Raw genomic sequence first — 14,597 nt, 5'->3', positions numbered from 1 at the left:
AAAGCAAACTTCTAAAACCTGAAATGAAAACAGAAAATGTTGAAAACAGGCCATTAGTGTACCAGGAAAAGAGTCGAGGGAGGAGACTTCGGTGAGCCTGGAACATGCGTGGTCAAGATGGTCCCAGGAATAGAGTTTTTAAGTTCCAAAGAGAAGCTCTCAGAATTTATTTGTTTTAGTTGGTGACCAGCCTAATTAGAGGGAGCTTAATCCAAGTCTCAAGATTTGGGGCAGGTGAAATCAGTTGATTTAACTTGGCCTTTAAGGATAGCGTTGGCAGCTGCAAATACAAAATGAATGAGCTTCAAGTCAAAGTAGAGATCAGAAGAATTGTTTCTCACAAAATAATTTGTATGGATCAGATTCCCAGCAAAGGTCAGTTTAACTCCTTTAGAAAAAGCGATGTATCTAACATAAGATTGAAAGCTAAAGGAGGTATGCAGACTGACAGTCCAATATGAATGCAACACTGTGGTACTTGTATAGTACTGTGGGAGAGTCCTGGGACATTTAAAATGCTCATCAGAGAATTTATGTTGCATTACTTGTGAAAATCATGATGAAGTTTCAAATTTATATCTTCTTATGAGTGTTCCCTTGCTCTTTGAGCCACTTGGAAGATTAAGTTGATGATGTCTATAGCCTTCATGGAATGTGCAGACTGAGTGGGCAGGCAACTTTTATTTTTCTTTGTTCTTTTTCTCCTTACACCCTCTTGATTTTCTTCAAAAGCAAGTTATTTAGAAATAAACTGGGCTCGAAGCCAAGTCTTGTCACAATTAGCAACATGAACCTTCTACATCACAGGCTCAATACTGAGATTGGACGTGTGTTTGATGTCAGCTCCCACCATCATTGCTGCTGTTCTGTAAACAATGGCGAAAGGAACTCTTTTTCTTGGTGGACTCCTGTAAGCTTACTGCCGACACTTTCTTGCATTTCAACATTAAATGGTCCTTGTTTCAGTTGGAATGGACACATCTTTAATAATCACTTTTGTCTTCTGAATACACATATATGTTCTTGCCCTCAGGTCTGGAAGAAAAATCAAGAAAACAAGAAAATATGATATAATTACAACTCCAGCAGAAAAGGTGGAAATGACCCCACTCAATGAAGAAGATGACGATGATGAAGATGCCACAGTGTTTGATGTAAAATACAGCAGGTACATCATGGTTCTTCCCAGATTTCCCCCAAATCTCAGCACTAGTGATTTATAGGACAATGATTTTAATATTTAAATCACTCAATGATGTGCATTCTGTACGAATAGAAGTATTTTATACACCAGTCATTGAGAAAATATTCCTAGTGCATAAATAGCATATTTTGCAATGAGACATCTCACGGGCCTGTCTATTAAGATCCAGACAAACATACTCACAAGCACAGCTCATTGGAGAGCAACCAAGCATTGGGAATGCTGTCAATATCTACCTTCTAGTATTGAATCTGACTGTAACATTACCTACCTTTGTCCCAGCTGAAGTAACTCCTCGGGGATCAAATTTGGGATCCCGTGGCTTGTGCACCTGAGATGCATGTTCCCTTTAATAACTGAGCAATTGGGAAGCTTTCGTTACACGTTTTGTGATCAAAAATTGAATGTACCTAGCTTCCACTAGTGATATTCGGGTTGTCCAGATTTTTACGGGAAATTTGTCTGACAAGGTAGTTCTTTTACGGTGACGATATAAAATTAGCAACGGCAACTCGCATTTATATAGTGCATTTAATATCCCAAGGCACATCACAGAAGTCTTATCAAGCAGGTTCCAATGCCATATAAACATTGGAATGGAAATTGTCTTCCTTCAGTCCCAACAAAACACTGTGGTTCCCGTAAGCCAACAAGCATCTTCATTGGCATGTTGTTGAAGCTTTCCATTCAGCCAGCTGGTAGATATTCATGCTGAAACAGGACTGCCCAATCATTTTGAATAAAAGCTAAAACGCTGTACATTTAAGTCAGATTTTGGCCATATCTATACAGTGTTCTCAATTGTACTCATTAAGAAGAACCCCTCATTTAGTCAGGGATACAGATCTGAGCTCCATAAGAGAGTAAACAGTTAACTACTTCAGGTGGATAATCTTGGAAAGTTTGATGTAGAATATGCAGGGACATTGGGAAGATTTCACATAGATGAAAGAAATGAGGGACAAAGAGGTGAAGCATCGTTTAACTTTTGACAGACCAGATTAACTGCAATAATTTTGTGCAATTCTCGCCTATTTCTTTTCCATTTCTTTTTGTATCAAATGGGAAACACACAATTTATTAATATGATGTTGACATAATATAATTCCGAAAGTATTTGTTCATCTCTTAGAATTAAATATCGAAAATAAATAGCCTTTCAGTCCTCGGAAAGTTAATAGGGGATAGATTAAAACCTAACTAGGTACATTTATGGCATACTAAATAAAATAATTTAGCTAATTACGCCTATAGTAAATTCTTTGTTGAAGACTTGCAGATTTCGATGTGGACAAACAGCATCTATGTAATGTGACATTTGTGATGATACTTAATGGATTACGGCAATTAGCTGAATAACATGATAAAAAGCTGCCTTATGTACTTTTTTAAATTTGCATATTGTAGCAATTAGCTGCAACCTTCAAGATCCTAATTCCATTTGGTATGAGCTGCTAATTTCATGGTCTCTGACCATTCAAAAACCAGCTGCTGTAATTTTAAAGAAGTGTTTTTGTTGGGAAATTTTTGTCCCCTTTCCTAATTCTCATGTAAATTGACAAAGGACCTCTTTGTTTCCAAATCCATGGAAGAAAAGTAATTTCTAGTTGATCAAAACAAAACACATTGGGGCTATTCACAACAGCAGCCAGTAGAAGAGACTTTCATGGATAGTAATGCATGTTACAGTTCAAGCTTTTTGCCATGATGGTAATCCATTTTGACAACTCGGAGATATTCTATAATTAGACAGAACCTCTTGTGAACGCAAATTTGTGTCTTTATTCTCCAGAAAATAGATTAATCCAAAGTTACAGTAAAAACTTACTGGATGTTACATGGAATGCCCATGATGTTATTCCATTATATAAGAAACTTTTTTTTTTTAAAAGCCAATAAACAAACTCACTAAACTTATTTGACCAGTTTTACTTTATAGAAAAATCTAATGCAAAATATAAATGCAAAAGGACGTTCCTGGATACTATTTCAATACACTAACCAAAACTTTGAGTTTTGTGGTGGACAAAAGCAACAAGCCATAAAGCTGCCCTGGTAAAATCCCACCAGTTTAGTGATCAGCACCAGTTGGGAAGTATATTTCTTGTGCCTGAGATGGCATGCGAAAGCTTTGCCTTTCAATGTATAGTTCGGAGAGCACCTTTTTAGAAGTATATATAACTAACACAAGGGAACTCAAAACCGGCGCTTTGGTTTGTCAGAGAAGCTATGATAAAAGGGACAGATATTTTAGAGTTTTATATACTTGTTTGGAACTGATGCCAGGAAGAAGTACTCACAAGAAGAAAGGCTTAACTCCGGTTGGGATGGCGGTGGTGGGGGGGGGGGCACCAAATTTTAATATAATTAACACAAAATGAAGATTGGTCTTGCAGTCTGCCGGTCTAAAACACATCTGAAAATCCCAGCACCTGTTTCTCAGTTCGGTCCACTTTCATGTCAGTCTTCATAAACCTAGCCACTTTGTACAGGATAAAGCCAGGCAAGTTGAACCCATGCTCATGGCAAAGATAGAGAAATGGGTAGAATATAGGAACAGGAGTAGGCCTTTCAATCTCTTGAGGCTGTCTGTCAATTAATTTGATTGAGACCAATCTTCACTTCCAACTCCATTTACGTCCTGTTGCTACATATCCCTTGATACCCTTACCTAATGAACAGAAACCGCAAACTCTCCTCATGAGTCATCTTAGCTGCCAACAATAATGTTGGAAAATATTTCAACCAATTAAAAGGCTTTGTTCAAACTACTGCTGCTCCTGTGAGGTGTGTTACATCAGTGTACCAAACCTCCCTGGCATAGTCATTGTGTTAACTACAAATGTATGTTAGGTGAATTTTTTTAAAATCGCATATCACTTTCATCAAGTTTGGATGATATGATTCCGATTAAAAAAAACAGTTCCTCTTCCTGCAGCACATTTCCATTTTATGCAGCTGTTTCTGATGTCAGCTGCATACGTTTAGTTTTTGTTTGTTCAGAATTTGGCAACACCTTGCAGTAAACCAGCCAAACCTGTCTCCCTTCTCCTTAAGCACAATCTACTGAGAAGTGGAAGCAGAGAGGAATGAGGCACAGGCAAGTAAGGATATGAAAATGGGTAACTCAGGAAAGAATCATTTGGTTGGATTAATAGACTCGTTGAATGGTTATCTACATAAGAAATACACCTGTACTGGCATTGCAGGTAGACCAGCGAATGTTCGGTAGGTTAATCCTGGGTATGGAGGGATTTTCTTGAGAGGTTGAGTAGGTTGGGCCTGTATTCATTGGAGTTTAGAAGAATGAAATGTGACCTTATTGAGACATATAAAATTCTCAGTGGGCTTGACGGTAAATACTGAGGTTCATAGATCATAAAATTTACAGTGCAGAAGGAGACCATTCGGCCCATCAAGTGCACCAGCTCTTGGAAAGAGCACCCTACTTAATTAAGCCCATGTCTCCACCCTATTCTCAATCCAGTAACCCCACCTAACCTTTTTAGACATGAGTGCAGTTTGTCATGGCCAATCTACCTAGCCTGCACATCTTTGGACTGTGGGAGGAAACCGGAGCACCCAGAGGAAACCCACGCAGACACTGAGAGAACGTGCAGACTCCGCACAGACAAATGACCCAAGCCGGGAATTGAACCTGGGACCCTGGACCTGTGAAGCAACTGTGCTACCCCTTGTGGCAGAGTCTAGGACCAGAGGACATAATCTCCGAGTAAAGGGTCTCCCATTTAAGACCGAAATGAGGGGGAATTTCTTCTGGGAATACTGAATCTAGAATTTTTTACCACAGAGGGATGTAGAGGCTGGGTTGTTAAGTATGTTCAAGACTGAAATAAACAGATTTTTAATCTTGCAACACCAGGTTAAAGTCATCACTCACCTGATGAAGGAAGCTAGTGATTCCAAACAAACCTGGGACTTTAACCTAGTGTTGTAAGACTTCTTAATGTGCCCACCCCAGTCCAACGCCGGCATCTCCACACAAGATTTTTAATCAGTGAGGGAATCCAGGGCTATGGGGATAAGGTGGGAAAGTGGAGTTGAGGAATACATCAGGTCAGCCATGATCCTGTTGAATGGTGGAGCAGACTTAATGGGCTGAGTGGCCTATTGCTGCTCCTCTGCCTTATAGTCTTATAAGAAGCCATTTGGCCCATTATGTTAATGCCGGCTCTCTGCAAGAGTAATTTAGCTTGCCCCTTCCCATTTCCTCTGAGCCTGGCAAGTTTTCTCGTCAGCTGCTTTTACAATTTGGCTTTGAAGACATCTTGCATCTGCCTCCACCACTCAGTCCACCCAATTAATGAATTTATTTACTGCATAAAAAGAGAAGATCGCTGTTGGTTCTTTATCCAATTCTGTCTTGCACTCCACAGACTTCCCCTTTTGTTCTTTAACATCTTAGCGTCTCTCCTCTCCCCCCCCCCCCCCCCCCCCCCACTCCCTCCCCCAACCCTTTCACTTGATTAAAACCTATTACATTTCTACCATTATCCAGTTCTAATGAAAGGTCATTGACCTGAAAAGTTAACCCTGTTTCTGCCTTTACGTCCACTGACTGATCTGTTGAGTATTTCCAGTACTTTCTGTTTTTTACTTTGGATTTGCAGAAATTTGCTTTTGTAAACCTTACTGTGCAATGCTATGGACCACCAGGCAAGGGTGATTTGGAACTGCAAAATTAAGGAGGAAAGGTGACCAATAAGATGACCATAATCTGTGAAAGAAATAACATGGGGAGAAAACACCCTGCATTTGATTTATGACTAATATGAGCAATTTAAAAAAAAAAAAAAAAAAAATCGCCCACACAATGGTGGGTGAGGTTTTAATTACCAGTAATCTTAATGACATAACTTGAACTGAAAAGGTCACTAAAGCCAAGCAAAATTGCTAGATTTTAATGACACCAACTTTAAGCGCTTCAAAGGTTTCATCAGAATGAACTTGAATGTTTGAATATGACTGGGAAAATGGAGTTCCTTCAAGATAGTGACTCTGGTCCATTGCACTCAATGTGTACCCATGCAAGGGTAAAAACAAAGGCTCTCTGACCTGGTTGGATGGGTAAACAAGCAACTCATAAAGAAGACCATAAAAGAAAATGGAGCGAGTGAGAAAATATTTCTGCTTGCAATTTTAAAAGGGTATCAGAGTGGCAATGGTGAACTCTGAATTGGATGTGCAAGAGAAACAGCGAGTACCAATTATTTTCACTCCGAAGAAAAACTAGGGCCAGAGCGGGCCACTAAAATTGGGATTGGGTGATGGCACAGCGACTGATGGTACACACATTGCCAAAATGCTAAGTGCGCTCTGTCGCCTCGGGTTATACAGGTATGTTTGAGCTGGGAGAGGAATTATAGGGTGCTGTGAAAGTAACTTGTAACACAATTCATAATACTGAACCAAGATTGCCAGGCGGTCAGCACAACCTACGGTGAATAAATCTTGGGGTCCGAGATGCACCTGACGTTTCTTGAGGAAATAAGGGAAGAAATTAAAGGAACTCTAGTATAAATCGTCCACAATCTCAGAATAATGGAGAGCTGCCTGGGGATTGGGGATGTTTACTTTTGTTTTGGTCCATAAATGTAACAAAAATTACTCCGGAGAAACTACAGACCAGTGCATTTGATGTCTCTGTTGTTTGTAAAGTTCTGGAAATCCTTATTAAAGAGGAATTGCTGGATAGAGGTAAAAGCATAAAATATAGCCAGTTTCATGAAGAGAAGACCTTGCCAATGTAACCTGGTTTTCTTTGAGGATGTGACTAGAGTTTGATGAGTACAGCAGTAGACGTGGTGTACTTCAGAATTTTATGACGGCCTTTTTGAACTGTGCCTTGGTAAGGTTGATAATCTAAAAGCAGCAAGAATTCATGAAAGTATTTTACAGTGAGTCACATGAAGAATACATTATGCCCTTATTGCCTCCAGCACACTCCTGGCCAGCCTCCCGTCTTCCGCCCTCTAAACTCTTTCTGATCATGGTATAAGGAAAATTAGATAGATCTTGGCATTGTATTATCAAGTTGTTCCTACATTCTGCCAGAGTTCGTCCAAAACCCTCTTGGGAGCAGGGTTTTCATCCGATGCTTCTAGCAGAATTGCTGCTGATGGTGAATATTATCAGTTTACCAATTTGCTCTGACTGCAAGCAGCTTGCTCTGTTCGTTTAGCCATAAAAATGAGCAGTACTCATTTTTATGCCATGCGCATATGTAGGGAAGTTCGCAAAATCACGCCTGAGATTCCATTGCGATTGTGCAGGTGACATTTTTCCCCACACACTTTCCCATTATCACGGAGTTTGCATAAATTGGCTAATTCGGTAAAACAACAAACAGCATATTAATTACAATCTGTTCACCAAAAGTAAACTAGGTTTAAAAGGAAAGTTTTATTTTACAGAGCTTGGTTTTTATAATTTCTCGATAACTTATTGAATGTAATTACTGATTTAAAGTATGCAAGTACTGTCGTGCAGGTGAAATCCCACCTTCCTTCTCATTGAGAATACCCTTCACTGTATTGTGTGGCACTACCACTGTGCTAAATGGGATAATTGCAAATCTAACTAGCAACTGAGAAATGGTTACCTATGAGGCACTGTTATCATCAGCGGCAGAATTGTTCTCGACCACAAGCTGTAAACTCATGACCCCGCATATCCCCCTCTCTCTGTCATTACCACCAAGCTGTGGGATCGACCCTGGTTCAATGAAGAGTATAGGATGGCATGCCAGACATACCTAAAAATGTGATGTCAACCTGATGAAGCTACAACACAGGACTACTGTCATGCCAAACAGCAGAAGCTGAATGCGATGAACAGAGCTAATTGATCCCACAATCAATGGATCTGTTTTAGCTCTACAATCCTGCCACATTCAGTCATGAACGGTGGTGGACAAGTAAACAACCAACATGAGGAAGAGACACCACAAATATACCAATCTCAATGAAAGCGGAGCCCAGCACATCGGTGCAAAAGGTTGAAGCATTTGCAACCACCTTCAGCCAGAAGTGCTGGGTAGATGATGCATCTCGGACTCCTCCGGAGGTCCCCAGCATCACTGATGCCAGTCTTCAGCCAATTCGATTCCCTCCACATGATATCAAGAAATGACTGGAGACTCTGAATACTGCAACGGTTATGACTCTGCAGGGGGCGAGGCAGATTGGAGTCATGCCTAGCACAAAGGAAGATGGTTGTTGGATGTTAATTATCTCCGTTCCAGGACATTACTGCAGGAGCTCCTCAGGGTAGTGTCCTGGACTCAACCATAGTTACATGCTTCATCAAGCACCTTCCTTCCATCATGAAGTCAGAAGTAGGTATATTTGCAGATGATTACACAATGTTCAGCACCATTCACAATTCCTCAGACACTGGAACACTCCGTGTTCATATGTGGCAAGACCTGGACAACGCTCCCACTTGGGCTGACAAGCGACAGGAACATTTTGTGCCTGGCAATGACCACCTCCAACAAGAGAGAATCCATCCTTCTCCCCTTGACATTCAATGGCATTACCATCGCTGAATCCCCCCACTATCAACATCTACAATAAATATTCAAATGAAAGCAAGATACTGCAGATGCTGGAAACCTGAAGAGTGACACAAATTTGAAACGTTAACTCTGTTTCTCACTCCACACATGCTGCCAGACCTGCTGAATTTTTCCAGCATGTTCTTGTTTTATTATCTGCAAATTGCACTGTAGCAACTCAACCGCATCTTTCAAACCCATGACCTCTGCCACCTGGTGAGATGTTTTTTTCCAAACTGGGGGGTCGAGTTTCAAGGGTGGGTGTTGGGAGGGTTGCAGAGCAATCGTTTGGGGCTTTTCCAATCACAGGAGAAGGGGCCCAATGGCAGCGACCGGTTTTTCAGAATGCCGGCCGCAACAGACCTTTAAATGCGAACGCTGCAATCGTCCTGATAGAAGCGGCGGCAGTGAGCAGGTCACGCGCCCAGCGCATACACTGATGTCACGCACCCTGTACATCCATGTTTTGGGTGCAAAATCATGGAGCAGAGATTTCTCCATTTTGTAGCTGTCAGCAAACCGGTAACAGGACTGTAAAGAACTGAAGATGGGTCATTTTGTAATAAGGAAGAGAGCGCCTGAGATACAAATAAGCCAGGATTTTATAACTGAATCTGGTGGAGAGAACTGCTCAGGAGAGTCCATGGTAGGACAAGGCAGTGCCGGTGTGAGCTGGACACAGAGCTCCAGGACCTTTGGTGAACTTCTCATTGAGAAGAAACTGAAATTGGGAACAAAGCAGTACAAAATGATTTCTTGAGGTATGGCTTTGTTAATTGTGCCAATGCAAATCAGGATGCAAAGCCCCTGTGTGTTATATGCAGGGAAGTACTGTCAAAGAGAGTTGGATGCTAACTATGTCTTGCCTTGCAAACATCTTTTCAATTATAAACAACTGCGAATTGCAAAGGAATCATAGAATTTACAGTGCAGAAGAAGGCCATTCTGCCCATCGAATCTGCACTGGCCCTTGGAAAGTGCACCCACTTAAGCCCACACCTCCACACCATCCCAGTAACCCCACCTAACCTTTTTGGACACTAAGGGCAATTTATCATGGCCAATCCACCTAACCTGCACATCTTTGGACTGTGGGAGGAACCCGGAGGAAACTGACGCAGACACTGGGAGAACATGCAGACTCCACACAGACAGTGACCCAAGCCGGAATCTAACCTGGGGCCCTGGAGCTGTGAAGCAATTTGTTACCCTGCTGCCCTATAAGGATGGTGATTGCTTTCAGCACTGTGAAGAAGTAGATGATTTCCAAAAGTCACTGAAAGTTTTTTCCGGTGCGAGTACAAAGCCAAAACTACTTCAGGTTCCCCACACTGCTACGACATTGACATCACGCACCCTGTACATCCATGTTTTGGGCGCAAAATCATGGAGGAGAGATTTATCCATTTTGTAGCTGTCAGCAAGCAAGTAACAGGACTTTTTGAAGAAAATAGTGTTAGTAAGGGAACTGTCAATAGATAAGTAAGCCTTATTCAGTCGCATCTGGCTCCATTCATCACTCACCAACAGTTTTTGTCGCTACTTTCCAAAGGAGAAATTTAAGATTTTGAAAGAGAAGAGGTGGGTGAGGGTGAAAAATTCTTTTGCATGTGAGTCCCCAAAGTCAATGATTAACTTACCGCTGACTCCAAATGAACAGACTGGACTTGTGCACCTCAGCTGTGACAACACATTAAAAACATGTCACAGATCCATGAGGCTGTCAGCATCTGGAGCAGCGTATCCAGTGCTGAGTAAAACAAGCATTTGTTGCTGTTGACCTTGCCCTTCACAACGACCAACGTGTGAGGTTGGATTTTCATCCTCACAAAGATGACACAAAGGAACAGACTGAACTCTGCACCTGATGTACGCAATGCCCTCTCCTCCTGTGGATCTGGTTGGAGTGGGATCATGCGGACCAAGCAGGCTCACCTGTCTCATTTAAGAAGTCTTACAACACCAGGTTAAAGTCCAACAGGTTTGTTTCGATGTCACTAGCTTTCGGAGCGCTGCTCCTTCCTCAGGCTCCTTCCTCATTCACCTGAGGAAGGAGCAGCGCTCCGAAAGCTAGTGACATCGAAACAAACCTGTTGGACTTTAACCTGGTGTTGTAAGACTTCTTACTGTGCTCACCCCAGTCCAACGCCGGCATCTCCACATCCTGTCTCATTTAAGTTGAGCAAAAATAGTGTCGTGAAGGTCGGCCGGCGTGGGTCGCGAAGGTCAACCGATTGGTAAAAGTGGAAGAAAAGTTTGAAAAACACTGAAGGTATGGGCAGCAGATACACGAGGGCACCACCCGCTGCCAGTTTCCCTCCAAACCACACCATCCTTATTTATTTAAAATATATATATATTTATTCAAATTTTTGAACAGATTTTCAACAAACCCCCCCCCAACAAAAAGAAAGAAACAAGAACACAACAATCAAAAATTATACATTGGATTTCCCCCATATAACGATAACCCCCCATATGACATTTAAAAGCACCAATAGGGAAGCCCCCCCCCACCCACCCAAATGCCCCCCCCAAAAGAACCCCCCTCCCCTCCCACGACCCTGGGCTGCTGCTGCTGACCACCTAACGCTCCGCGAGATAGTCTAGGAACGGTTGCCACCGCCTGAAGAACCCCTGCACAGACCCTCGCAAGGCAAACTTTATCCTCTCCAGCTTGGTGAACCCTGCCATGTCACTGATCCAAGCTTCCACACTAGGGGGCTTTGCATCTTTCCATAATAGCAAAATCCTCTGCCGGGCTACCAGGGACGCAAAGGCCAGAATATCGGCCTCTTTCACCTCCTGCACTCCCGGCTCGTCCCTTACCCCAAATAGTGCCAACCCCCAGCTCGGTTTGACCCGGGCTTTCACCACCTTGGACATTGTCCTTGCAAAACCCATCCAGTGCCGGGCACGACCAGAACATATGGACTTGATTTGCTGGGCTTCCCGAGCACCTCCCACATCTGTCCTCCACCCCAAAGAACCTACTCAACCTCGCCCCTGTCATATGCGCTCTGTGAGTAACTTTGAACTGTATTAGGCTGAGCCTGGCGCAAGAGGAGGAAGAATTTACCCTACTCAGGGCATCGGCCCACAGATCCTCATCTATCTCCTCTCCCAGCTCCTCCTCCCACTTGCCCTTTAACTCCTCCACCGAGGCCTCCTCCTCTTCCTTCAGCTCCTGGTAAATCGCCGAAACTTTGCCTTCTCCAACCCATACACCCGAAATCACCCTGTCCTGAATCCCCTGTGCCGGGAGCAGCGGGAATTCCCTCACCTGCCGCCTCACAAACGCCCTCACTTGCATGTACCTGAAAGCGTTTCCCGGGGGTAACCCAAACTTCTCCAGCGCCCCTAGGCTCGCAAACGTCCCATCGATGAACAGGGCCCCCATTCTTCTAATCCCTGCCCGATGCCAGCTCCGAAACCCCGCATCCATCCTTCCCGGGACGAACCGATGATTCTCCCGAATCGGGGACCAAACCGAGGCTCCCACCTCGTCCCTGTGTCGCCTCCACTGCCCCCAGATCTTCAACGTCGCCGCCACCACCGGACTCGTGGTGTACCTCTTCGGCGAGAGCGGAGCGGTGCTGTCACCAGCGCCCTCAGGCTCGTGCCCACACAGGTCGCCATCTCTAACCTCTTCCACGCCGCCCCCTCTCCCTCCATTACCCACTTACGGATCAGCGCCACATTGGCTGCCCAATAATAGCCCCACAAATTTGGCAGTGCCAGCCCCCCCTGTCCCTGCTACGCTCCAGAAACACACACTTCACCCTCGGGGTCTTATTCGCCCACACAAAACCCATGATGCTCCTGCTTACCCGTTTGATAAAGGCCTTGGGGATCATAATGGGAAGGCACTGGAACACAAAGCGAAACCGCGGGAGGACCGTCATTTTGACCAACAGCACCCTACCCGCTAGTGAGAGTGGCAGCATGTCCCATCTTTTAAAATCCTCCTCCATCTGCTCCACCAACCGCGTCAAATTGAGCTTGTGCAGGGCCCTCCAACTCCTAGCTACTTGGATCCCTAGGTACCGAAAGCTCCTTTCCGCCCTCTTCAGCGGCAGCTCGTCTATCCTCCTTCCCTGGTCCCCTGAATGCACCACAAAGAGTTCACTCTTCCCTATGTTGAGTTTATACCCCGAAAAGTCCCCAAACTCCCTTAGGATCTGCATGACCTCTGCCATCCCCTCCACTGGATCTGCCACATACAGCAACAGGTCGTCAGCATACAACGACATCCGGTGTTCCTCTTCTTCACCCCCCCCCCCCCCCCCCCCCCCCCCCCCGGGACCGGTCCCCTCCATTTCCTGGACTCCCTTAGTGCCATGGCCAGAGGCTCAATTGCCAGTGCAAACAACAAGAGGGACAGGGGGCACCCCTGCCTCGTCCCCCGGTACAGCCAAAAGTACTCCGACCTCCACCGATTGGTAGCCACACTCGCCACGGGGCTCTATATAGCAGCCTGACCCAGCTGATGAACCCCTCCCCGAACCCAAACCTCCGCAACACTTCCCAAAGATACTCACACTCCACCCGGTCAAAGGCTTTCTCTGCGTCCATAGCTGCCACTACCTCCGCTTCCCCCTCCACCGGGGGCATCATAATCACATTGGGGAGCCTCCGCACATTTGTATTTAATTGCCTACCCTTCACAAATCCCATCTGGTCCTCCTGAATCACCCCCGGGACACAGTCCTCAATTCTCGTAGCCAGCACCTTTGCCTTCTCCTAGCCAGCACCTTTGCCAGCAACTTAGCATCAACATTGAGGAGCGAGATCGGTCTATACGACCCACATTGCGGTGGATCCTTGTCCCGCTTCAGGATCAAAGAAATCAGCGCCCTAGACATTGTCGGGGGCAAGGTCCCCCCCCCCCTCCCTCGCCTTATTGAAAGTCCTCACTAGCAACGGGCCCAGCAGGTCCACATATTTCCTGTAGAATTCAACCGGGAACCCATCCGGCCCCGGGGCCTTCCCCGCCTGCATGCTCCCCAATCCTTTAACCAACTCCTCCAGCCCAATCGGTGCCCCCCCAACCAGCCAGCTCCTCCTCCTCCAGCCTCAGGAACCTCAGCCGATCTAAGAATCGTCGCATCCCCTCCTCCCCCGCTGGGGGCTCAGACCTGTACAGATCCCCATAGAAGTCCCTAAATACCTTGTTTATTCTCACCGCACTCCGCACCGTATTCCCCCCTCTCTCCTTAACTCCACCAATCTCCCTCGCTGCCTCCCTCTTGAAGCTGGTGTGCCAGCATCCGACTCGCCTTCTCCCCATACTCCTGCGTCGCCCCCTGCGCTTTCCTCCACTGTGCCTCTGCTTTCCCTGTGGTCAACAGGTCGAACTCCGTCTGGAGGTTCCGTCACTCCCTGAGTAGTCCCTCCTCTGGGGCCCCTGCATACCTCCTGTCCACCCTTAAAATCTCCCCCACCAACCTCTCCCTCCCCCCTCTCTTCTCACTGTGGGCCCTAATGGAGATTAGCTCTCCCCTGACCACCACCTTCAGCGCCTCCCAGACTACCCCACCTACACCTCCCCATTGTCGTTGGCCTCCAAATATCTTTCAATGCACCCCCGCACCCGCCCGCACACCTCCTCATCCGCCAATAGCCCCACATCAAGGCGCCACAGCGGGCTCTGGTCCCTCTCTTCCCCCAACTCCAGCTCCACCCAATGCGGGGCGTGGTCCGAGATGGCTATGGACGAATATTCCGTTCCCTCCACTTTCGGGATTAGCGCCCTACTCAAAATGAAAAAAATCTATCCGGGAGTAGGCTCTATGGATGTGGGAAAAGAAATAA

At 45.3% G+C, this 14,597-nt stretch overlaps 1 protein-coding gene across 1 annotated transcript in view; it reads left to right on the top strand.

Annotated features, from left to right (window-relative positions):
* Positions 1 to 14,597, top strand: part of fam174b (family with sequence similarity 174 member B) — a 33,424-nt gene that overhangs the window by 5,312 nt on the left and 13,515 nt on the right. Inside the window, exon 2 of the mRNA XM_072470510.1 lies at positions 1,034 to 1,168. Within this exon, the coding sequence (XP_072326611.1) occupies positions 1,034 to 1,168 (135 nt within the window). The remainder of the gene's footprint in view (positions 1 to 1,033; positions 1,169 to 14,597) is intronic.

This window comes from Scyliorhinus torazame, chromosome 12 (genome assembly GCF_047496885.1).
Source record: "Scyliorhinus torazame isolate Kashiwa2021f chromosome 12, sScyTor2.1, whole genome shotgun sequence".
Classification (NCBI taxonomy): domain Eukaryota; kingdom Metazoa; phylum Chordata; class Chondrichthyes; order Carcharhiniformes; family Scyliorhinidae; genus Scyliorhinus; species Scyliorhinus torazame.
The sequence above is the reverse complement of the archived record's forward strand: the minus strand, read 5'-3'. Positions and strand labels throughout refer to the sequence as shown.